This window comes from Glandiceps talaboti, chromosome 12, assembly GCF_964340395.1.
Source record: "Glandiceps talaboti chromosome 12, keGlaTala1.1, whole genome shotgun sequence".
Taxonomy (NCBI): domain Eukaryota; kingdom Metazoa; phylum Hemichordata; class Enteropneusta; family Spengelidae; genus Glandiceps; species Glandiceps talaboti.
Genome location: NC_135560.1, coordinates 7056826 through 7077754, shown reverse-complemented (window position 1 = coordinate 7077754; position 20929 = coordinate 7056826). Strand labels below are relative to the sequence as shown.

Sequence of the window (20929 nt, the reverse complement as noted above, 5' to 3'; positions counted from 1 at the left end):
ATTGCTCTGAACACAACATGATTGTTATTGAGGGAAGTTTAAAATTTGAATGAACATAAACAAAACTCTCTTCAATCACAATCCTGCTGTGTTCAGCAATACAAGTGATCTTGTCCAGCAAGTAAAGTGATATCTTCATCCATAGACTCTACACATGTAGGGTCTATGCTTCAACTTGCCACATGATTGGTGTTGATCATTAAATGTATGTCATGGACAGTCTTCTGGTGAACACTCCATGTTAATTACAGTGGTCATGTACAGGCTTCTAGCAAACTCTCCCTGTTTTAGCTGTAAATGTATGTCATGTACAGTCTTCTGGTGAAATCTCCCGGTTTTAGCTGTAAATGTATATGCCATGTACAGGCTTCTGGTGAACTCTCCTTGTTTTAGCTGTAAGTGTATGTCATGTACAGTCTTCTGGCAAACTCTCCCTGTTTTAACTGTAAATGTATGTCATGTACAGGCTTCTGGCAAACACTCCCTGTTTTCGCTGCAAATGTATGTTATGTACAGTTTTCTGGCAAACTTTCCCTGTTTTAGCTGTAAATATATGTCATGTACAGTCTCCTGGCGAACAGTCCCTGTTTTAGCTGTAAATGTATATGTCATGTACAGGTTTCTGGCAAACTTTCCCTGTTTTAGCTGTAAATGTATATGTCATTTACAGGTTTCTGGCAAACTTTCCCTGTTTTAGCTGTAAATGTATGTCATGTACGGTCTTCTTGCAAACTCTCCCTGTTTTAGCTGTAAATGTATGTCATGTACAGTCTTCTGGTGAACTCTCCCTGTTTTAGCTGTACCTGATGTACTAGTGTGTGTCAATAGGGTGCTTTCTACAACCTTCAATCAATTTGGTACATCAAGCTGATGAACACTTTTGGTAAAAAACAACAACAGGAGAGATGAACAATTTAAGAATTAGGAATTTTATTATCAGGCTGCACAAGTCAAAATACAGTAACATACTTACATACAGGGCAGAAAAAAAGTTTTTCTTGGTGTTAGGAAACATTTTAAAACAATGTTGTTGTTTTTGCTCAAGATTCTAACTTATATGTATGTAATTTGTAACAGAAATCAGAATTCTGTATACTTACAGAAGTTGTCATTTCATTTTTAAACTGAAAATTGTTACATCAATACCTATAAGGTTAACATTGCAAAAAGATTAGAATATACTAGTCTATGACAGAACCCCATGACACACGAGTGTAAGTATGGCGTACTTGGGGGGTAGTTGCATGAGTGCTTGCAGTGTTCTCTGCGGCAGTACTTTCACAAGCATAGTGCTTGAAAGTGCAGTAGAAAACACTGCAGGCAGAAGCACAAATACCTCGAGTATCCACACTGTCACTCAAGTAACATGTGGTTCTGTTATTATTACATATGTTTATCTGAAACAACACATTTCCATAAAAATGACACTACTCAATCACACGCTTTCACATTCGATGTAGAACAATCAAGTCTTCATTTACATATCATTAGCATGCAGGTATGCAATAACATTTTCGGTATTACACTGTAGTGCAAACACCACTAGCATGCGCACGCACCAGTGCAAGTAATCTCTGGTACTTATGTAATAATGGTTTTTATCTACTATCCGTATCAAAGTTAAACATGAAGTTGTCAGTGAAGAAAGATCCAGCATTACAAACTGAGTTCATTTTTTTTTCACTTCTACTCAACAGATTGTCTTTTTAACATAATGATACATACAGAATTGTGATTTAGGTTATAAAGAGAAAACAGTTGACGTGTATCCACTGCTAAAATTAATCTATTCAACTAGCTTATATGCTGGTGTACACTAAGATTACATTGCAATGAAACATGTAAACTTTATATCATTCTTGTATCCAGCGTTGCTGAATATCGTTACATACTCACTAATTTATATGTGTCATTTAATTATTTCAGTGAAAATATGACATACCTCTAGGGATATGCACAACATGGGTATGAATTGGAGTAGTTTAGAGTGAAAGCTTTGATGTATATCTCATCTACACTTTGGCAACTTTTTATTTTGTTTTCAAATTCAATATTTCATTGCTGTACTACCAACAAAGGCAGACAGGACTTTTCAACTATATGTGTGGGGGATCTGGGGTGGGGATTAGTTGACAATCGTTCACTTTTTATGTAATATTAGCTGACCCTGTTTTCCGATCATTTGGGATGCTACTGATGTTTTCAACAGTATGCCCTCTAAGCCAAATTTGACACACCACAGCAATTCCTTGTGACAAACCAAACTTGTTCCGTTATACCTAGTAACATGCAAGAAAACTCGGCTTCCAGCATATTGACCGACAAAAAATGACGCCTGTCATAAGAGAGCACACTGGTTATTAGACATGGCAGCCATCAAGTATAAACCGTGCTCGATTTGTGGATGCACATATGATCTAAGTGTAGATGACAAATACATTAAAACTTACAGCTAACTTGTGCACGTACCCATGACCACATAGAGTAAACGGGCACATTGAAAAAAACCCTGGCTAGAAATGCATAAACAAGCAGCATCTTAGTTCAACATATCTGACAACAAATCGCATAAAATCTGTCAAACACTTATAATTGGGAAATCATTGAAAAGCCCGATAAAATCTAGCTAATACAATAAAGATGGTATCACTGACGTGCAAACAACGTCGGATTTAAACTAGAAACATTACAAACCATGCTTGCCATTGGTAACAGAACTAGTGAATACTTGTTAAATACATTAAAATGTCAACAACAAAAATTAAACTGAAAGCACCTTGACGTTAGCACATAGAACCACAAAAAAAATGTATATTTTAAAAGTAACTGACAAAAAAAACAGCAGCTTTTTATTTTTCAGTATATAGTATATCTAGACTACTCTTATGGTTACATTCCTTTTTTTTTCAATTAAAAAAACAAACTATATAGCTATAAAGAACTTCCACCTCCCCTTTAAATTTGTCATAAATTTAAATCATACATGAAGCGTAAACGACTTTAAATGCTCAAAAGATTACATATACTCGGAAGGAAAGCAAACTTTTTTTTCCCTTCATCTAAGGATTGAAATGTGAATATCATAATGAAATTCACAATATTTAAAATGTGTTGAAAAGTATTTCAGATGTGAGTAGGAACATGATCTATTGTTTTAGGAGACTTGTAATTTGAAATCGTTACAGTTTTGTACTTTGTGAGCACAAAGACATGATTATACATTGTCCCTAAATCTTGGTTAGAGTGTCCCTATATCTAGGTTTTTTTTGTGTAGCACCAGATGTTTTTCATTAAATAACAGCGACTTGTACTCTCAGTCTGGATGAATGTTTTGAATGACCGTTCCACAGTGCCTCTTCAAGTTGTTCTTCCGAGGGCTTGGCCTTCATTTGACCTGTTATCTCTAAATTGAAAGTGCTTGGTCTTGTGATAGTTTTCTTGAAGGCTAGGATCGTGAAACCATGCTTGTATTTTATGGAGAAGTGATCTCGTTCATTGCCTCTGGTAATGTTGTACTCCAAATCACCAACAAATGATGCAATTGCTGGCACAAACTTTAATACACGGGCTCTTGATTTGGCTTCGTGGAGTTTCACCTTGATAGCAAACGGTTCAGGATCCTTCATCTCTTTGTTTGTGGTAACATCATTCTTCTGCTTGCCAATGGTGAGTTCTGGCACATCGTTATCAGAACCCTCGGTATCATTCTCATCCTTTGGTGGCTGGGTCGCATCTGTACCATCAGCCGATCTCTTATAACGGTAATAACCACCACCAGCGTTGTAACCATAACCATCATAGTAGTCACCAGCTTGTGGTTGATATTGATAACCATTATTTGGTTGTTGGTACTGTTGTTGTTGTTGCCCATATTGTCCATATTGTCTGTATTGCTGCCCATAGTTTTGTCCGTAACCACCTTGTTGCTGTTGTTGCTGGCCATACTGGTATCCGGCATTGCCTGCGTATGGTTGTTGGTTGTAATAACCTGTATCAGATGCTTGTTGTTGCTGTTGTTGTTGTGCTGGGTCAGGCAATAGATAAGCGTCATCTCCTACACTTGCCTGTAATGGTACACCATCACCATCACTTGCTCCAACAAAGTCACATTCGTAGCAGCCTTCTGATTCTCTGCCTAGTGTGGATACGCAAGATCTGTAATAAAATGTCAAATCAAATATTGTGATATGAACTACAGTAGCTCAAGCATAATATTTCGTGAAGCATTAAAGATACAGCAAAAATTGTTCTGTGACAAATTTACACAGCTTCAAATGCTTCACTGTGCTTCTCAAGAAAACCTTTTACATTGCATGTGATTAGCATCACCATTGTAAATGTATGGTTAAACATATTATAAACTGAGTATGATTGACATAATTATGCCAAATGGCATAGCAACATAACTGAATATTTCTATGCAAGTTAAACTGTGTACAGGTTCTAGTCAAAAGCTTTGAATACTATTCCATCTATTGGCAGAAAGTAAACAACGCTTGAGGTTCTAGTTGAAAGCCTTTGTAAATACTATGCCATCTACTGGCAGTGAGTGAACAACGCTAGAGGTTCTAGTAGAAAGCTTTCATAAATACTATGCCATCTACTGGCAGTGAGTGAACAACGCTTAAAGGTTCTAGTTGAAAGCTTTAAATACTACACCATCTAGTGGCAGCATATAAACAACGCTAAAGGTTCGGGTCGGAAAGCTTTCGTAAATACTATGCCATCTAGTGGCAGTGAGTGAACAACGCTAGAAGTTCAAAAGCTTTGTAAATGCATTTGGTATCTATAGTTGCATGAAATTAGTTAAAAACAATTTCAGTAAAACAATATTGTTTGAATTTCATCTGAATATCCAGGATCATAATTGTCCTGTATTGAATTATTTACCATCTGTATATATCACAATCAAATTTCTGACCAGTATACCCAGTACTTTTATTTAGAGTTAAATTGAAGACTTTGACCAAAAAAATCCTATTTAATATAGACCTTATTAAAAACAGCACAAATTTCAAACTAGTTCCATACCTGACCCAGCTTTTTTGATATGAAGGAACCCAAGTAACAATTATATTTTTTAAATTCATTGTGGAATTTCTTACCCTGGGAATGCACTGTTGTAGCCTGGAGGACAGCCACATGTGAAACTTCCTTGTGTATTTCTACAGTCAAAAGCACAAGGACTTCTTCCACTAGACAGTGCTCCACTGCATTCATTTACATCTACAGGACGATGAAAAATAGCATGACCACGTTAATTATGGTAAATTGTCAATGGATGTTTATACGTTATGTAGTTTACATTTAGTATACATAATATACAAATACTAACGAGTAAAGATAGTTTAATGTAGAAACCACCAAATTTACAACTGCTGACAGCAGACCTTGGATGAATGGAACAAACATGGAAAGAAAACAAATGAATTGGATTAATATGATAACACTTGGTACAGTATGTTGGAAGTACAGAGACTTGTGTTGCACACCATGGTTTGATAAGAACAGTGTTATGGTCGCTTTATGTGTACATGAATGCCAGGGGAACTGGAAATTTGTTTGTGAATGTAAACTATTATGTAAAGAGGCCATACAACTGGTCTTATCAAATGATAGAATGTATTATAAGGCTCTGTACTTCCAACATGCAGTATCAAGTAAGTGTTATTAATCCAATTCAGTTGTTTACTTTCCCTGTTTGTAACAGATTCAATTTGTCCATGGTTTGATGTCGGCAGTTGTAAAAGATCTCTCTAAACATTGTCATGTGAAAGCTTGTACATGGTCTTTTTGCAATATTGAAAGAAGTTTGGTGTTAACGATCTAATTTTCAAGGAAATTGGCACTCATGGTGTTTAACACAGCAGTCAGTGGCCATTGGATGACTAAATTCTGAAATCATTTTGACCTCCTATTCAAAAAAATTGTACTGGGACCCCTTATCTTTTTTCTTGATTTTAACGGAGAATAGATTTGAAATTTTTAAAACTAAGTAACAGAAACATTTGAAGACTTTCAGTTACTTTTTTTAATTGTTTTTTCTAGATCCATATGACATGCTTTGCACATGTATCTCCTGTAATAAATTGAGTACAAAAACAGCTATAAACATTTGCCAGAAAGAGAAAGATCTAACAAATGAACATAATATGACAATGAATGCTTACCTGCACAACTAAGATACTGTCTGTTAAAGTTGTAACCTGATGGACAACCACATCTATAACTTCCAATTGAGTTGTAACAAGTAGCTTGACCACACATCTGACCACTAACACATTCATTATCATCTGTAGAACAAACAGAATACACAATTTTCAGTCTATTTCCTTTCAAACTGACGCGTACAAACTAACATTTAAGATAACTTATTAGTGGTTATATGGCCTTGTGCTAAAACTAGGCACCTTCTCTGAGCAACTCTACCTTCAGCATTTTAGCCTTGTGAAGTGAAATCACGCTTCCAAGTCAGCAAAATTGTATATCGTTGTTCTGAATCATGAATCTATTGTAACAGTTCTGTATGGAAGCTATATGCACTGTTAACAATAATGACAAGCTGCAATGCCCTAAATATTCTAGCATATCACCTTACACCATTTTTTACACCATCACGACATTTTAATAATTATGAAACATTTTGCTCACTGCTTGTGGATCTCTACATAATGGGAACTTGTCTTCACATATAAAAGATGGTAGATAGACATTAGGAAAGAGGAGATATAACAACATACCAACACACTGGTTCCAGTAATAATGCTGAAGGAATCCTGGAGGACAGCTACAGCGATAACCACCCATTGTGTTCTGACATCCACCTTGGCATTGGTGGTTACCTGTACACTCATCAACATCTAAATGAAGGAAGGAAAACAAGTCCTTGTAATATCATTGTCACTATAACACTGTCATTAGTCTATATGGTAAAGAGAAGAACTTCTCAAACATCCACCTCTGGTACACCGTTAACAATTGTCCAAAGAGAAGCAAACTCTAGATAAGTGTTGCAATTAATGGCTAGATGTGAATCAAGATGTATGGAATATGTTTTCAAAAGTATAGCTGACATTTCTCATATTCCTATCTCCTTGGTCTTTTAAACAGAAACTTTGGTGATGCCTGATATTGGCCATTTGCTAGATCAGTCACTGTCAGTGGATTATGTAGTGACAAAACTGGGATAATACTATGATTGTAACTAACTTAATAAATTGGCATAATGCTAGATTGTAATTTGGTTACTACACTTTATACATACCTTGACAAACGGCTAGATTTTGATCAAAGATATATCCTCTCTGGCATTCACAACGATAACCACCTTGTTCATTCTGACATGTACCAAATGGTCCACACAGCTGAGGTTGAGCAGCACACTCATCAACATCTGTTGGTGACAGAGATTCAATTTAATATGTGGACTAAATAAACATGGCTTTCATATTCAATCACATGGTCCAAATAGTAGAAAAATCTATTTGACAGAGAACTTTGCTTTATCCTTCCCAAGAAAATAGCAATTGCAGATGTGTTACTACGGTACTGTGTGTGTGTGTGTGTGTATGTGTGCGAGCATGTGGCTGCACACTGTATGTGTGTGTGCATATATAGGTACCTATTATGAGTGTTCATGGATGCATGTAGGTGAGTACATGGGTGCACACTGTGTGTGCATTTAGTGTGAGCAAGCTCTGTGACCTACCTATGCAACCCATGCCATGTTGAGAGTAGCCCTCAGGACAAGTACAATGGAATCCTCCAATGGTATTCATACATTGATACTGACAATCGTGGCTATCAGTTGCACATTCATCCAAATCTACAAATACAAAAAAAACAAAAACATTAACATTTTAAACAATTATAGAATATGTCTGCCTGTCTGTTTCCCTACTGACTACATTATATATGCAGTACAGTGTAACCAATGATTTCTCCCCTTCATTTGTCTCTGTCTTTTTTATGGTAGATATTTATATTCCAAATAGTAAAATGCAATATGTCAAGAAATGTGAGTGATACAGATAGACATATCATGAACACAAAATCAATTTAAACTGAACAGCAGCTAGCTGTTACAAGGTATTACCTCATTATTACAATTATTTTACTAGTCATAACACTTAAAACACATCTCAATAGTTTCACGATATTTTCTCAAACACTGACCTAAAATGAGAATTAGTCTTACCAGTGCATTTGCCATCAATACCCTCGATGTAACCTTGTGGGCAACCACAAGTATAGCCTCCCTCTGTATTTTTACAGTCATAATCACACAGTGGTGGGGACTCTTCACATTCATTAACATCTACACAATCAAAGAAAAAATACATTTGATATGTGAGAAAATAGTGCTTCAGTTTGCTGAATAGAAGTACAACCAGAACTGTTGGTAGCACATTAGGTAGATATGCAGAGTTACCAAAGTGTAGTGTTAGTGCTAGCATTCACAGAATGGAAGGGCTATCAAATGTGCTAGTAGCAGTTATGGTTGCAGAATGTATTTGAGACACCAATACATACATGTATATACTGTTTAACTTTTACATTCTTGAAATATCAATTCGTGTTTTTTGAAATTGAAATTTGGACAATAAATAAATGTCACATTTGGGGAAAATGCAAACCTTCATAACATTTTCACAAAAGTTGGTAATCTGCTATGAGAAGAGTCACAATGAAGCCGACAGTGACACATGACTCTGTAGGCAGTAAAATTACATTTAATGTTTGATAGCATTTCAAGGATTCCATGTCTAAATAATAGAAAATGTAGCGTCGTTTTCTAGAAAATAGTCAATTGGCTGTACAGTATTTTGACTATGCAATATTGGTATCTAGAAAACAATTTCACACAACTACAAATATGAAACTGACATAAAATATTTTTTTAACAAATATAAATAATGTACAGTTACTGATGCATGTTATTTTGATGATTTTTTAACACACACGCTATATATGAAACTTATTTGAGCAGATATTATTTAATGCGAGTTTATCACAACTAGTGATGAAAAAGCTCAACTTAACTACATCATACTTCAAAAGTGACTTACCAACACATTTAGTTCCACGACCATCACTAACAAATCCGGTGTTACAGATACATGTATAAGATCCTACAGTATTCAAACACCTGCCATTCTCGCATAGTCCTGGTATGTCCAAACATTCATCAATATCTTGGCCATCAGGTTCCATGCCACCGCCCTCACTACATAGTTCCTCATAGGTAACTAGAATGAAAACAGGCATTGCATTTACATTACTATGTATTACTACATCAGAATAAAATCCTGGTTTTGAAAGATGTGTTGACACTGAAAAGAGTTGTTTGCTATACCAAATAATATAAGACAGTACAAAATTATACAGAGTATGGTTTTTTGATGTTATTCTCCAATATTTTTCTTGATTCAGCCATGGAAAATACGAGTGACCTAAGGAGCCTTTGTTACTGCTCGTCTAGTGACTCATAGTGACAACTCTTAGGTCACAAGTATTTTCTGGCTGAATGAAGAAAAATATTGGAGAATAACATAATTATACTGGGGCGAGTAATGGTAATTTTGAACGTTTTGACTAATATTTTGAACACAGCAAAACCAGTGATGTAGACACGCGTTGTCATGACGTAGAACAACCACAGTATATATTCTATATTTTTTGTTCTAAATGGCTAATGCACGGTATAATGTACTTTATCCTACAGAAAATACTGAATAACTTCATGATTATATGGTTGTATCAGCAGCATTGTTCATTCTATAGTTTTTTCCAACATATGTGAATTGTGGAGACATGGCAGTGTTCATTTATGTTCTCACCTGATCCTTTCCTTGGGCAGGTATCACAGTCAGGTCCCCAAGCCATACCCATAGCACAGCAGCATCTGGACATTGTCATTTGTCGGACTGCACTGAATGAAGTCTGACACATACCGTTGTTGACAGAGAAGAAGCAGATACCCTCACGGCGATCTGTGTGAGACAGGTCAGTGATTCGATATCAATAACTGGACAGTGTTTACAAGTGATTTAATGATAGAATGAATGACTGCACACTTGCAAGCTAAGATCTGTAGAATGTGAATCGTGGCAGTCTTGCTATAGTCAAAATGTAAAGAAGCTAATGGAGATTTGGAGAAAGATCATTTGGAAACAGTCATTGCTATAATATACCAATACAGATGCAGTACAACATTTCTTGTTTGCATAACCATGCATATATATATCAGTGTTTATGCTAAAGGTGGAAAATGGGTAAAATCTATCAGAGTTCCCTAATCATTTCACTTGAGTTCCCAAACAGTATAATAATGTATGGTAGCTTCTATGGCAAACTATACCACTTTCATCCCTTTTGTATAACTGAGATTCCCCAACTTTTAATAGTAAAAAAACACTAATAATAAACATTTTTTTCTGACACCTCACAAATCAGAAACTATGTTTATATTTATTTACTTTTCTTGAATCATTTTACGAAAAGACTATGTACACATGAATATCTGTACTCTGAGACAATAAAGATGTAAACATTTGATGAAAATATCTTTAATTTATATCACAGCATTACAGATTTAACGTATCATTTCTCACTTCACATCATATACCATCATTACCTCACTATAATGGTGAGTATCATGACAGCTAGGTGAAAGTTTTCTCACCAATATAATAATAGTAAACATTTATAAATCATCTTTCAAAATGGATATTATGATCATAGCACTGTAAAATTATTACCTCTGGCACAGGCCTATATGGTACAATGCATAAGACCAAAGTAAAGCATTTTCTGTATGTACCACAATCGTTTATAGCATCCATATCAAGTGTAAAAGTATACTGTTTCATTTGCTAATTGACCACATTAGAAAGGCCACATGCTAGGCTTGTAAATAAACCAATTGAAACTGTATACTTTAGCACTTGATATGAATACCATAAAGGAGTGTAGCACATAGAGAAAGTGCTTTACTTCAGTCTTACTCATTGTATTTCAGTAAAAAATATTTATGTTATCAATAGTTCTATGAGTTATACTAAAAGTGAAAACTTACCAACGCATTTCTTGCCAGATAAGTCAGCTTCAAAGCCCTGATAACAATCACATTGGTAACCACCTCTAATATTCACACACTGTCCATTGCCACATATGTCTGGTTGACTATCACACTCGTTAACATCTAGTCAAAACAAATCACATTTTTATACAAAAAATTATTAGTTAGAAAATCTGAAACAAAACAGATATGGAACGTTCAGGTCAGCAGTTCCTTGAAGCCATTCAACAAGAAAATATTCAGTGTTACACAGTATGTGTCTTTATCGATAACTTCAATGTTGGTCTCTGGTTGAATATCTCTGTACTGTGCAATTATTATATTCTTTATTTCAGGCCATTAAAAAAGTCTCATACAACCACAAAAAAATAAAAATATGACTACTTACCTACACAGATATCTGTGTTTGATTCTAGTGGTTCCATACCCTCTGGACAGATACACATGTATGTACCAATCAAGTTTTTACAGCGATATTTACAGCCATGCTCACCAGCAGTACATTCATCATAATCTGGGTACAGTAAAAAAGATAACAGTATTGCTCGTACGTTAGGACTTTAGCCTCAGGCAGATCACCAATAATAGATATTAAAGAGAATCTTAGTTCATTAGAATTAACATTTTGATATTTGATCCACAAAGAAATATCACAAAATCTGTTTATATCTGGGCATCACTAGTTTAATTTTATATATTATTTAATAGTCAACTATGCATTTATATTGCTGGAATCTGGAGACATAAACTTGATGATGCTTGGCATCTGAAAATCCCTAGGAATTCAGATGTCTCTTGTTTAACTATCCTAGCCAATTCAACATTGTAATCAGGGTATCCTGAATTTTGTCATCATGCCTTGGAGCATAGACATTTTCAGGAGTATCCCTTGGAATTCAAAAATTGTACTTTATGGCTGGTATCTTAACTGCTATTTATCTTGACATGTTTTGCCATACCGATTTTTCACATGGGTGTATTCCTAGGAATTCAAAATTTGTACACTAATAGTGGTAGGTATCCCCAGAAACTGAAATATTGTTTTAATACCTTGACAAATTTTGCCATATTTCATATTAATCATTACCCAGGCTCTCATCATTGGGCTTTCACTCATTGGCTACCACCACCTAGAGATTCTAGGGAAGTGAGTGTTCAATTTTCATGTGCCTTCCACTCTCAGTTAGGACTATTGCACCATGATAACAGTGTACTGCCAGGAATAGGAAGTCGAGTGTAATCCCAAGTAATTCAAGCTCCTGTGTCAAGTCATGTTGACAGTCTAAAGCAACAGATACCTAGTTAATTTCAAATAATATAATTTTATAAAATTGATCTATGCCCTTATTTGCATGATTTGTGCATCTTAATTGAAAGCATAAGTCACATAAATTTTGTTTACTATTTCGTCAAACTCTTCACTCTTTAGGGTGGTAGCCATTAAGCATGAGACCCACTTGACAGGTATGGATAACCAAGATTAATTTCATAAGGGTATCTGTACAAATTGAATACTACCCTATCTCTCAAAACTTGAATATTACTTACCTTGACACATCTTGCCATCAGGACGGAGCGTATAACCTCTGGGACATACACATATGTAGGATCCTTCTGTGTTAACACAGCGGAAAGCACATTCAGATCCATTCTCTTCACATTCATCAATATCTAAACAAAGAAGATGTGGAGAAAATACAGAATGAGAAAAACACGATATCAAATCAAAGCTATTCTATTGATAACTTCACGCTATGACATAAAATAGATTAAAACATAATCAAACATGTTACTTTTTTTTGCATACAATCTTGGTTGCTATAATTAAGATATGAACAGTTGATTTCTGATGATTCTATGCACAATGTGTATTATGTAAACAGAATTTTTTATTTTCAATACATCATATTCCATTTACCCATTTAATCCACTAGAGTCATTTTGAAAAATGTTGCAGGAGAGTACCTGTAAACTTTTCATCATGTATGCTAACACATGGCAGAAGATGCAGTCAATATAATTTCATAAGTTCCGAAAATGAAAGAAAATAAAAAAACCGGACCAATTTGAATTTTGTCAGCAATGACATCGATATCTGTCATGAAATGTTGGGAAAGGATTGCTTTCAAAGTACTGTGTTGCAATACTGTACCATGTTTCCATCTGAAATCTGCTTTCAAACAGCGCCCCCTAGAGGCCAAACTATAGTCTTTAATCATTCTAATAAACTTCAATATCACTTGATTAAACTGAGCTTTACCTTCACATGTGTTGTCCATGCCAACCTTGTAACCTTCATTACAAGCGCATTCATAGCCACCCTCTACATTGGTACATTCACCATTGCCACAAGGATTGCTCTCAGCAGCGCATTCATTCTTGTCTGTTGAAAATACACAAGATGTATGAAAGTTTGAATTTCATGACAAACAAGTAGTGAGGACTTGTCTCTTGAAAATACACAAGACGTATGAAAGTTTGAATTTCACGATAAACAATTAACAAGTGGGTCTTAATTGTCTGTTGAGCCTACCCAGGAAAGTTTTACAGTAACTACAGAATACACAACAAGGCCATTCAACTTGACAATTTTTGTTGTGGGACATCTTTGTCAAAATCAAGTACAAAAAGCTGTGATTTGTGACTAGCTTTGTACAAGTGAGATGAATGTGCATGGACTCTTGAGTTCATCATAGTTACAAATGAAAATTTTTAATCACGGAGTCAAAACTTGGATTCGTTTCCAAAAAATGTTTTGACTATGAGTAGAAATTTTCATTTTTAGTTTTGTACAATAAGAAGCATTGTCAAAGAAAGTGTACATTGAAACATCACAATTATTAATTTGTTCCTTCTGTGATATATTTGACCTGTTTAAAGATATTAAACCATGATTTTCTCAATATTTAGATTACTTATATTTAAAAAAAAAAGGTTTTTTATTCGTAATTCTTTGACAAGATATAATTTTCATCACACAAAATTATTGAAATAATTCTACTATTTTTGTATTGACTGGAACATAGTGAAGGTCTAGCATTCATATATTTTGAAGTGACTTACCAACACAACGATGACCACTCTCATCGAGAATATAGCCCATAGGACACTCGCATCGGAATGATCCATCAGTATTCACACAGTAACCATTATCACAATTGTCATCAAACAATTCACATTCATTGATATCGCCTATCATATCTGGATCGCCACTGCCTGGAGCAATTCCAAAGCCATCTGGGCACAACTGTTGAAACTCATCTGAAAATGACATATCAAGTGTAGATTTGCAGTACATTTCCACAACGTGTGTATATATATATTAAAGTCTGTGTGTTTGGATAATTCGTGCTGGATTTGTGTAGATTATAGATTATAGACAAAAACTTAACCAAATTCTATTAACTGTTAAAGCATAGGACTTCTACTACAGAATACTGTTTTTGTAGATTTCTTTATTTGTCAATAAAAATTGCAATATCATACAAAAGTACTGCTGTTGGGAGTAACACAAGACAGCATTCAAAACTTTTTTTCATTGGGTCCTTGATGGTCCATCTCAAGGAATTAATTCAAACTGACGATGTGCAAAACATTTGGGCATAAATTGAATGATGAACCCTAATTTTCTGAAAATCTACAAATTTGGACACTTTCACACTTTAAAACAATGCAATAATGACAGACTGATTTGTTAACGTTGATAGTTAGATCAAGTTGATGTAGTCATGGTTGTTCCATAAATGCATCTTTGATTTGCTTTATTTCTAAGAACTTTCACTAAATGTAACTAATGTATGTATATTAAATCATAGACTCTGTTGGTGGAGGGTCTATGATTTAATGAAATGTTTCTTACTTGCAAGTTGGTTTGGACAAAGTTCACATGGATCACCCCAGCCAGCTCCACGACTACAACAACACTGTGCTCTTGTGGAAATACCACCTCTTTCAGCAGAGCATAATCCGTCTTCAAAGTTACTGTAGCAAGGGTACTTGCGCATGTCTGGTAAAGTAAAACATTAAAACAAACATTTAGGTATTCTATTCTAAATAGCCATATTTTACTATTATTATTATTATTATTATTTAATTCCTAAAGAAACATGCTACACTACGTCTCAGCACATTGTACAACAAAACTAACAACTAAAGATGAAAAATAATACAACAGCTATGAAAACAGAAAAAGCCATCGATAAATGTCTCTGAAGAAAGGGCACAAATGACATTTAAAATTGCAGGTTAAAAGTTCTTTCAAAATACGAAGGATAAAAAATATTCAGAAGACTGTATTAAAACAAATTACTCATTAAAGAGCATCACACATTAAAATAGTGAGTCAACTTTTTTTTTTCACGTAGAACTGTAAAAGAATTCACCTTCAGAGTACAGTCTTCAAACCTATTTCTTCCTACTTAAACTAGAAGTTCCATATCTTTGCAATACAATCTTAAACTAAAAGTTCCATATCTTTGCAATACAATCTTAAACTAAAAGTTCCATATCTTTGCAATACAATCTTAAGTTTGCAAATGGACAGACCATTACTTCTGAGCATTTTTGGTACTTTACTATTGTTGTATTCCCACGACACTTCATTTTACAAAGGTAAATACTAAGCAATGTTCTGAATGAGTCAATTTGGTTTTAAATTAATCTATACCTAAGTTACGTTTTCAAAAAAAAAAAAATTCCAATTTCAAAAAAAAAAATGTACAGTAACTTCAACGTAATCTTTTAACGTTATCATTATGAATTCTATACTCCTGACAATCATTGTTGAATAAATTTTATGAGTCACCTTCGATGAATAATGTCTCTTTCTATAATTTAATATTTATAATTTTCAATTTATAAAACAATTTTATCATGGTTTTCTACTTGAAAAATCATGTGAAACAACATTGACCAAGTCTGTGTTTGTAACTCAATACATTGCAAAAAGGTAAAAAAAATGTGTAAAAAGTTTGTTATTGTACATACAATAACAAATATTTTACACATTTATTAATCTTTTGCCATTTATTGAGTCACAAAATAGGACTTGGCATATGTTGTTTCACATTGATTTTTCAAGGAGGAAGCCATAATAAAATTGTTTTATAAATTGAAAAATCCAGAAATAAATATCAAATCGTCATCCATATGGTCACTATTAAACCACACCAAGAAAAAGACAACAAAGTGCATGTACATTACCTCGGCATTCTTTATTGTCAGCAGTCAGCATGTATCCATCTGGACAGGTGCATGTGAAGCTGCCAACACTATTTTCACAGATTCCATCAAGGCAAATATCAGTGAGGGAGGCACACTCATTCAAATCTAAAAACAAAGTGATTTGAAAAATCTATACGCGTTAAAAACGGTTTAACACATTGAATATAATAAAACATACACAAAGTAGTGTCCGTCTTATATACCCATCAAGTTCATACTACCTGTTACCGAGTTGGAAATGCTTTCATGATATCCACTAAACAGACACAAACATATTTTACTACTTTTTGTAAATGGCCATTTTTTATCTACATAAATATGATTCAGCCCACTGAACCAATAACACATTCACAAACTGGTTTTCCTGGTATACCTTTTTTTCAATTTAATACAAGCCTTAGTGATTTAGAAATGTTTTAATCACATCCATTGGTTTTACTCAAATGATGAAACCACACCCATAAAACATCCACACTTAATAGTAATAATTAGTTGTTTTTTTTTTATCACAACCAAGGGTTCTAATTACTTATGAGTAATGTTTCACCTGTTCAGGTCAAGAGGTTTTGGCAAACTGTTTCATGGCTTTAGTGCTAGGTGACATATTTAACGATTTACACATAAGCTTTATTCATCTCCTTCTTTAAGTTTTGAACTTACCTTCACATTTTCTTCCTGAGATATCCATTTGGTAACCTTCATTACATGTACATGTATAGGATTCAATGATGTTCTGACAGGTTCCAATACCAGCACCACAGATATCGGGATCTTCCTCACATTCATCACGGTCTGTACACAATGAAACAACAACAATAGGTAAGAATGTAGAACAAGAAGCTTTCATTTCAAATATCAATCTCATATAAAAAATGTCCCTGTCTAGCTATATTGTGGTTAATTAACGCAATATTTTCCATCAGATTTGGTCCACCAGGCCAAACAGAAAAAAATAATCAATTATTTTTGCATTTGCAATTTCAATGCTATCCTGAGTTGTTTCAAGTGTTCTTAGTAATAGTAGTGTCTATCTGTTGTGGCTGTGGGTTGATCTTAGTACGTCATGCAACTGGGTTCAATGGTAAAACAGTGCCTATGCACTGAGATGTCACTATCTAGGGTTCAAATATAACAGTTGTCTTGAATCTACAGACTACCAATTCTTGTCATAGGGCTACCATAATTTGCAGCGGGTAGCACACTCAGGCTAATACTCAAATATGCAATAGTTTCACGGATGGAAGATTTATAAACATGAACGTATTAATGACACACATTTCCATTATTAGAGGAACTATCTTTTCAGTTCAGGAATATGGGACTACAGGTCACACTCCTTGGGCTAACAATTTCTGAAATTGGTAACCCACTGGGACTACCAAGGAAAACCATTAATTTCAAGCCTTGTTATCTACTGTATCAGGAAAAGTGAGTGAAAGTAAAAATGTAAGAAGTAAAACATATGCAAAATGAGTTGATTGGACAATGAAATAAAGTCTGGTTACACTTACAAATTTATTTATCAAAACTTTAGAATGTTTCAATCGATCATTAGGGCTCTTCCTCAGATAAAGAGGAAACTAAATGGCGTCATGGTGCCTGTATTCCAAAAATCTGATTTGGCACTTTTGACTCAAAATGTCTTTTTCTACATAAGTTAGCATGACTTTTAAAAAAAAAAAAATTTTAATCAAAATATTGAGTAGACTTACCAACACAGGTGCGTAGATCATCGCTGACTTTATAGCCAGGTGAACAAAGACAGTTAAAGCTGCCAACTTCATTTTGACAGATACCATTTTCACATACACCTGGTTCTGTTACACATTCATCAACGTCTGCGAAAGATAGATATGAAAAATGTTTATAATCATAATAATAATAATTATAATAATAATAATACAATATTATATCACTTCTTCCAAAATTTTCTTTGTTCAGTCAAGGAAAATATAAGCGACCTAAGGGGCATTGCCACTATGAGTTGATGGATGAGTATTGACATAACTCTTAGGTCAAAAGCAGATTCTGATTGAAAGAAGAATAATATTGAGGGCTATTATATTATACCTCCTACAGCTTAATCTATGAAAAATCAGGAAAAAAAATGAATGATTTTGAAAGTTTTATGCATATTCGAGCATGACAGAACAAATGGTGTAGATGCGATTTGTCATGACATATAGCACACAGGGTAGAAAACCCATATTTTTTGTTTGAATGCATTCAACCTGGTTTGTGTGTGGTATAAGATGTATATAGATATAAATTCCTACCTTCACAATCTTGGTTGTCAGTAAGTACAAAGCCAGGGTTACAGGTACAGTCGAAAGATCCTTCAGTATTGGTACAGTTACCGTTAGTACACATTGGTGGTATTCTTGCACATTCATCAACATCTGAGGAAAGAAAAGACGTCTTACGTTTAAAGATAGAGATGTTTCTCAAGCATTTAATTCTTTGTACCTGTACTACCACTTTACATTATATTAGAGGGTCAAAATAGAACAAAAAAGTCAACTTATTCTCAAAACCTGTAACATTTTAGGTTAGGCTAGAGGGTCAAAATGGAACAAGCATGACAATATATTATTCTCATGCGTGCCTGATGCATGTATAGTGCATGGAGCAGAAGTTGTACCAGTAGTGTTTTACCAAGAAACTGTACGTGTTATTTTCGTGGTAGTGAAATTTTCTTTCAGATGACAGGAATATTCGTTACCCTTCTGAGATGCTTCTCATGAGTGGCAAGCCACAAAATATCTGTCAGGAGCTCAATGCTACATACTTGAACATAGTATGAAATGCAAGTCTATAAAGCACAGTGAAAGATACCACAAATCTGGATGTTTTCTTAACTGTGTGTTTGAAAAGCCAATTTGTTTAATACTGAGCTTTCAAACTTGGATTTTTTTCATAATAGATGGTGCTATTCATACTGCTGTGATTGGCTGTGTTATAATTATGTATTAGCCTTATTCTCAGCAGGTGAACTAAGTACATTTTTTCATCTGAGCATTTTTTGAAACTAATTCACAACGACACGTAGATACTATAAAAGTGAATCAGTCAACAGTCTCTTACCACTGTCTTTATTTGAACTCAGTCATATAGTTATAAATACATTTTGATATCTTTGGATTATTCTAGGTACAGAGATATGTCTTTAAAATGTTCCAAGGAAATACCAAGGAAACTAAAAATGCTTCAAGTGAGATTAAGAATCTTTCACTTGGCATAATATATGCTTTTTCTCAAAATTCTTAATGGTACAAAAAAAAATCCAATGTTAAAGTGATTATATGAACACGAAGACATATTCAAACATATTTTGTTGTAATTCTATTTTTTACCTTTGCATGTGATAGGAGCAGCACGAGTGGGTTCAAAACCATTATCACAAAGACAAGTGTGTGTTCCCATGAGGTTGAAACAGTCTCCATTTCCACAGATATCAGGGTTATCAGCACATTCATCAATATCTAGAATGAAACAATAGCATACATTTTAAACCAAGAAACTAACGAATCCTAATGTAGAAGCAAGATGGCATAGCAAGAAACATAACACCAAAGTAAAGTGTTTTTGTATGTACCACAATCGTTTATAGCAGCTATATCAAATACAACCCATAACACCAAAGTAAAGCATTTTCAGTATGTACCACAATCGTTTATAGCATTCACTGGACACCAGCAACCACCAGGTATCGGATACCATATAGTGTTGTTCATTAGTTGGGACACAAGAAACCCTTTGTATCAATGTATCCCCTCCACCCACCTACCCACTCACCTACCCATGATGTGTATGCAATACAGTTAGAACTATGTCTGATACCCTAGATTGGGACACTAATATTTCTTAGTGCTGTTATTACATATGCTGACCAGATGATGCCTGGTTACAGGGGGAAAACTAGTCAGAGAATTTAGAGACTTGTAGAGTTGACTTTGTTGAGTCAATCCATTCTCTTTCTTTGCAGTTTGTAGTTCACTATTCTCAATATACAATCATATATGATGTACTTGTTTTTCAACTTACCCACACAGCTTCTCTTGTCTGGAGTCAACATGTAGCCATCAGGACAAGCACAGTCATAACTTCCAGGTTTGTTGACACATGTGGCTTTGTTGAAACACATGGCCATGCCTTCAGCACACTCATCAATATCTACATTTCCAAAAAGAAAGATAAATACACCATATAATAAGGCCATTGTTATTTTATATTAAACCTTCTGGGTTTCTAGAAAGTCCATTTAATCATACCTTGGCATAAATGTATACAATCAAATCGTGTATACAATAAATAATCAAACTTTAAAAATAACACTGAAATAAAATGAAATGTTTAATGATACTGTGATGATTCCCAAGAGGTCAAAATAGAACGAGAAGGTTCACTTATTTTCATGCGCACCTATAGTAATGCATGTAAAGCGCGAGGAGCGGAAGTTATGGTGTCGACCAAGAAATTTTATTTTATGACACACCCAGGCAGTAATATTCTATTTCAGGTACTGAGAATTGATGATAGTTTACATCCTTGGTATATCTTCAAGATGTGTCTTCTCTATTTCATGTAGATGGCTTCCTTATCCCACTACACATTGTGGCCGGCCCA

The 20929-nt window shown here is 34.5% G+C and overlaps 1 protein-coding gene across 3 annotated transcripts in view; it reads right to left on the bottom strand.

Annotated features, from left to right (window-relative positions):
* Positions 1–942: 942 nt before the first annotated feature.
* Positions 943–20929, bottom strand: part of LOC144443346 (fibrillin-1-like) — a 75004-nt gene continuing 55017 nt past the window's right edge. For all 3 annotated transcript variants that reach the window (XM_078132802.1, XM_078132804.1, XM_078132803.1), the window contains 21 exons: positions 20348–20476; positions 19657–19785; positions 18580–18702; positions 18016–18141; positions 16964–17095; positions 16283–16408; positions 14940–15086; positions 14144–14341; positions 13341–13463; positions 12629–12751; positions 11469–11594; positions 11078–11203; positions 9840–9992; positions 9069–9248; positions 8198–8317; positions 7709–7825; positions 7265–7393; positions 6741–6860; positions 6171–6293; positions 5106–5226; positions 943–4155 (listed from right to left, as the gene is read on the bottom strand). In XM_078132802.1, the coding sequence (XP_077988928.1) occupies positions 3291–4155; positions 5106–5226; positions 6171–6293; positions 6741–6860; positions 7265–7393; positions 7709–7825; positions 8198–8317; positions 9069–9248; positions 9840–9992; positions 11078–11203; positions 11469–11594; positions 12629–12751; positions 13341–13463; positions 14144–14341; positions 14940–15086; positions 16283–16408; positions 16964–17095; positions 18016–18141; positions 18580–18702; positions 19657–19785; positions 20348–20476 (3536 nt within the window). In that variant the 3' untranslated portion in view covers positions 943–3290. The remainder of the gene's footprint in view (positions 4156–5105; positions 5227–6170; positions 6294–6740; positions 6861–7264; positions 7394–7708; positions 7826–8197; positions 8318–9068; positions 9249–9839; positions 9993–11077; positions 11204–11468; positions 11595–12628; positions 12752–13340; positions 13464–14143; positions 14342–14939; positions 15087–16282; positions 16409–16963; positions 17096–18015; positions 18142–18579; positions 18703–19656; positions 19786–20347; positions 20477–20929) is intronic.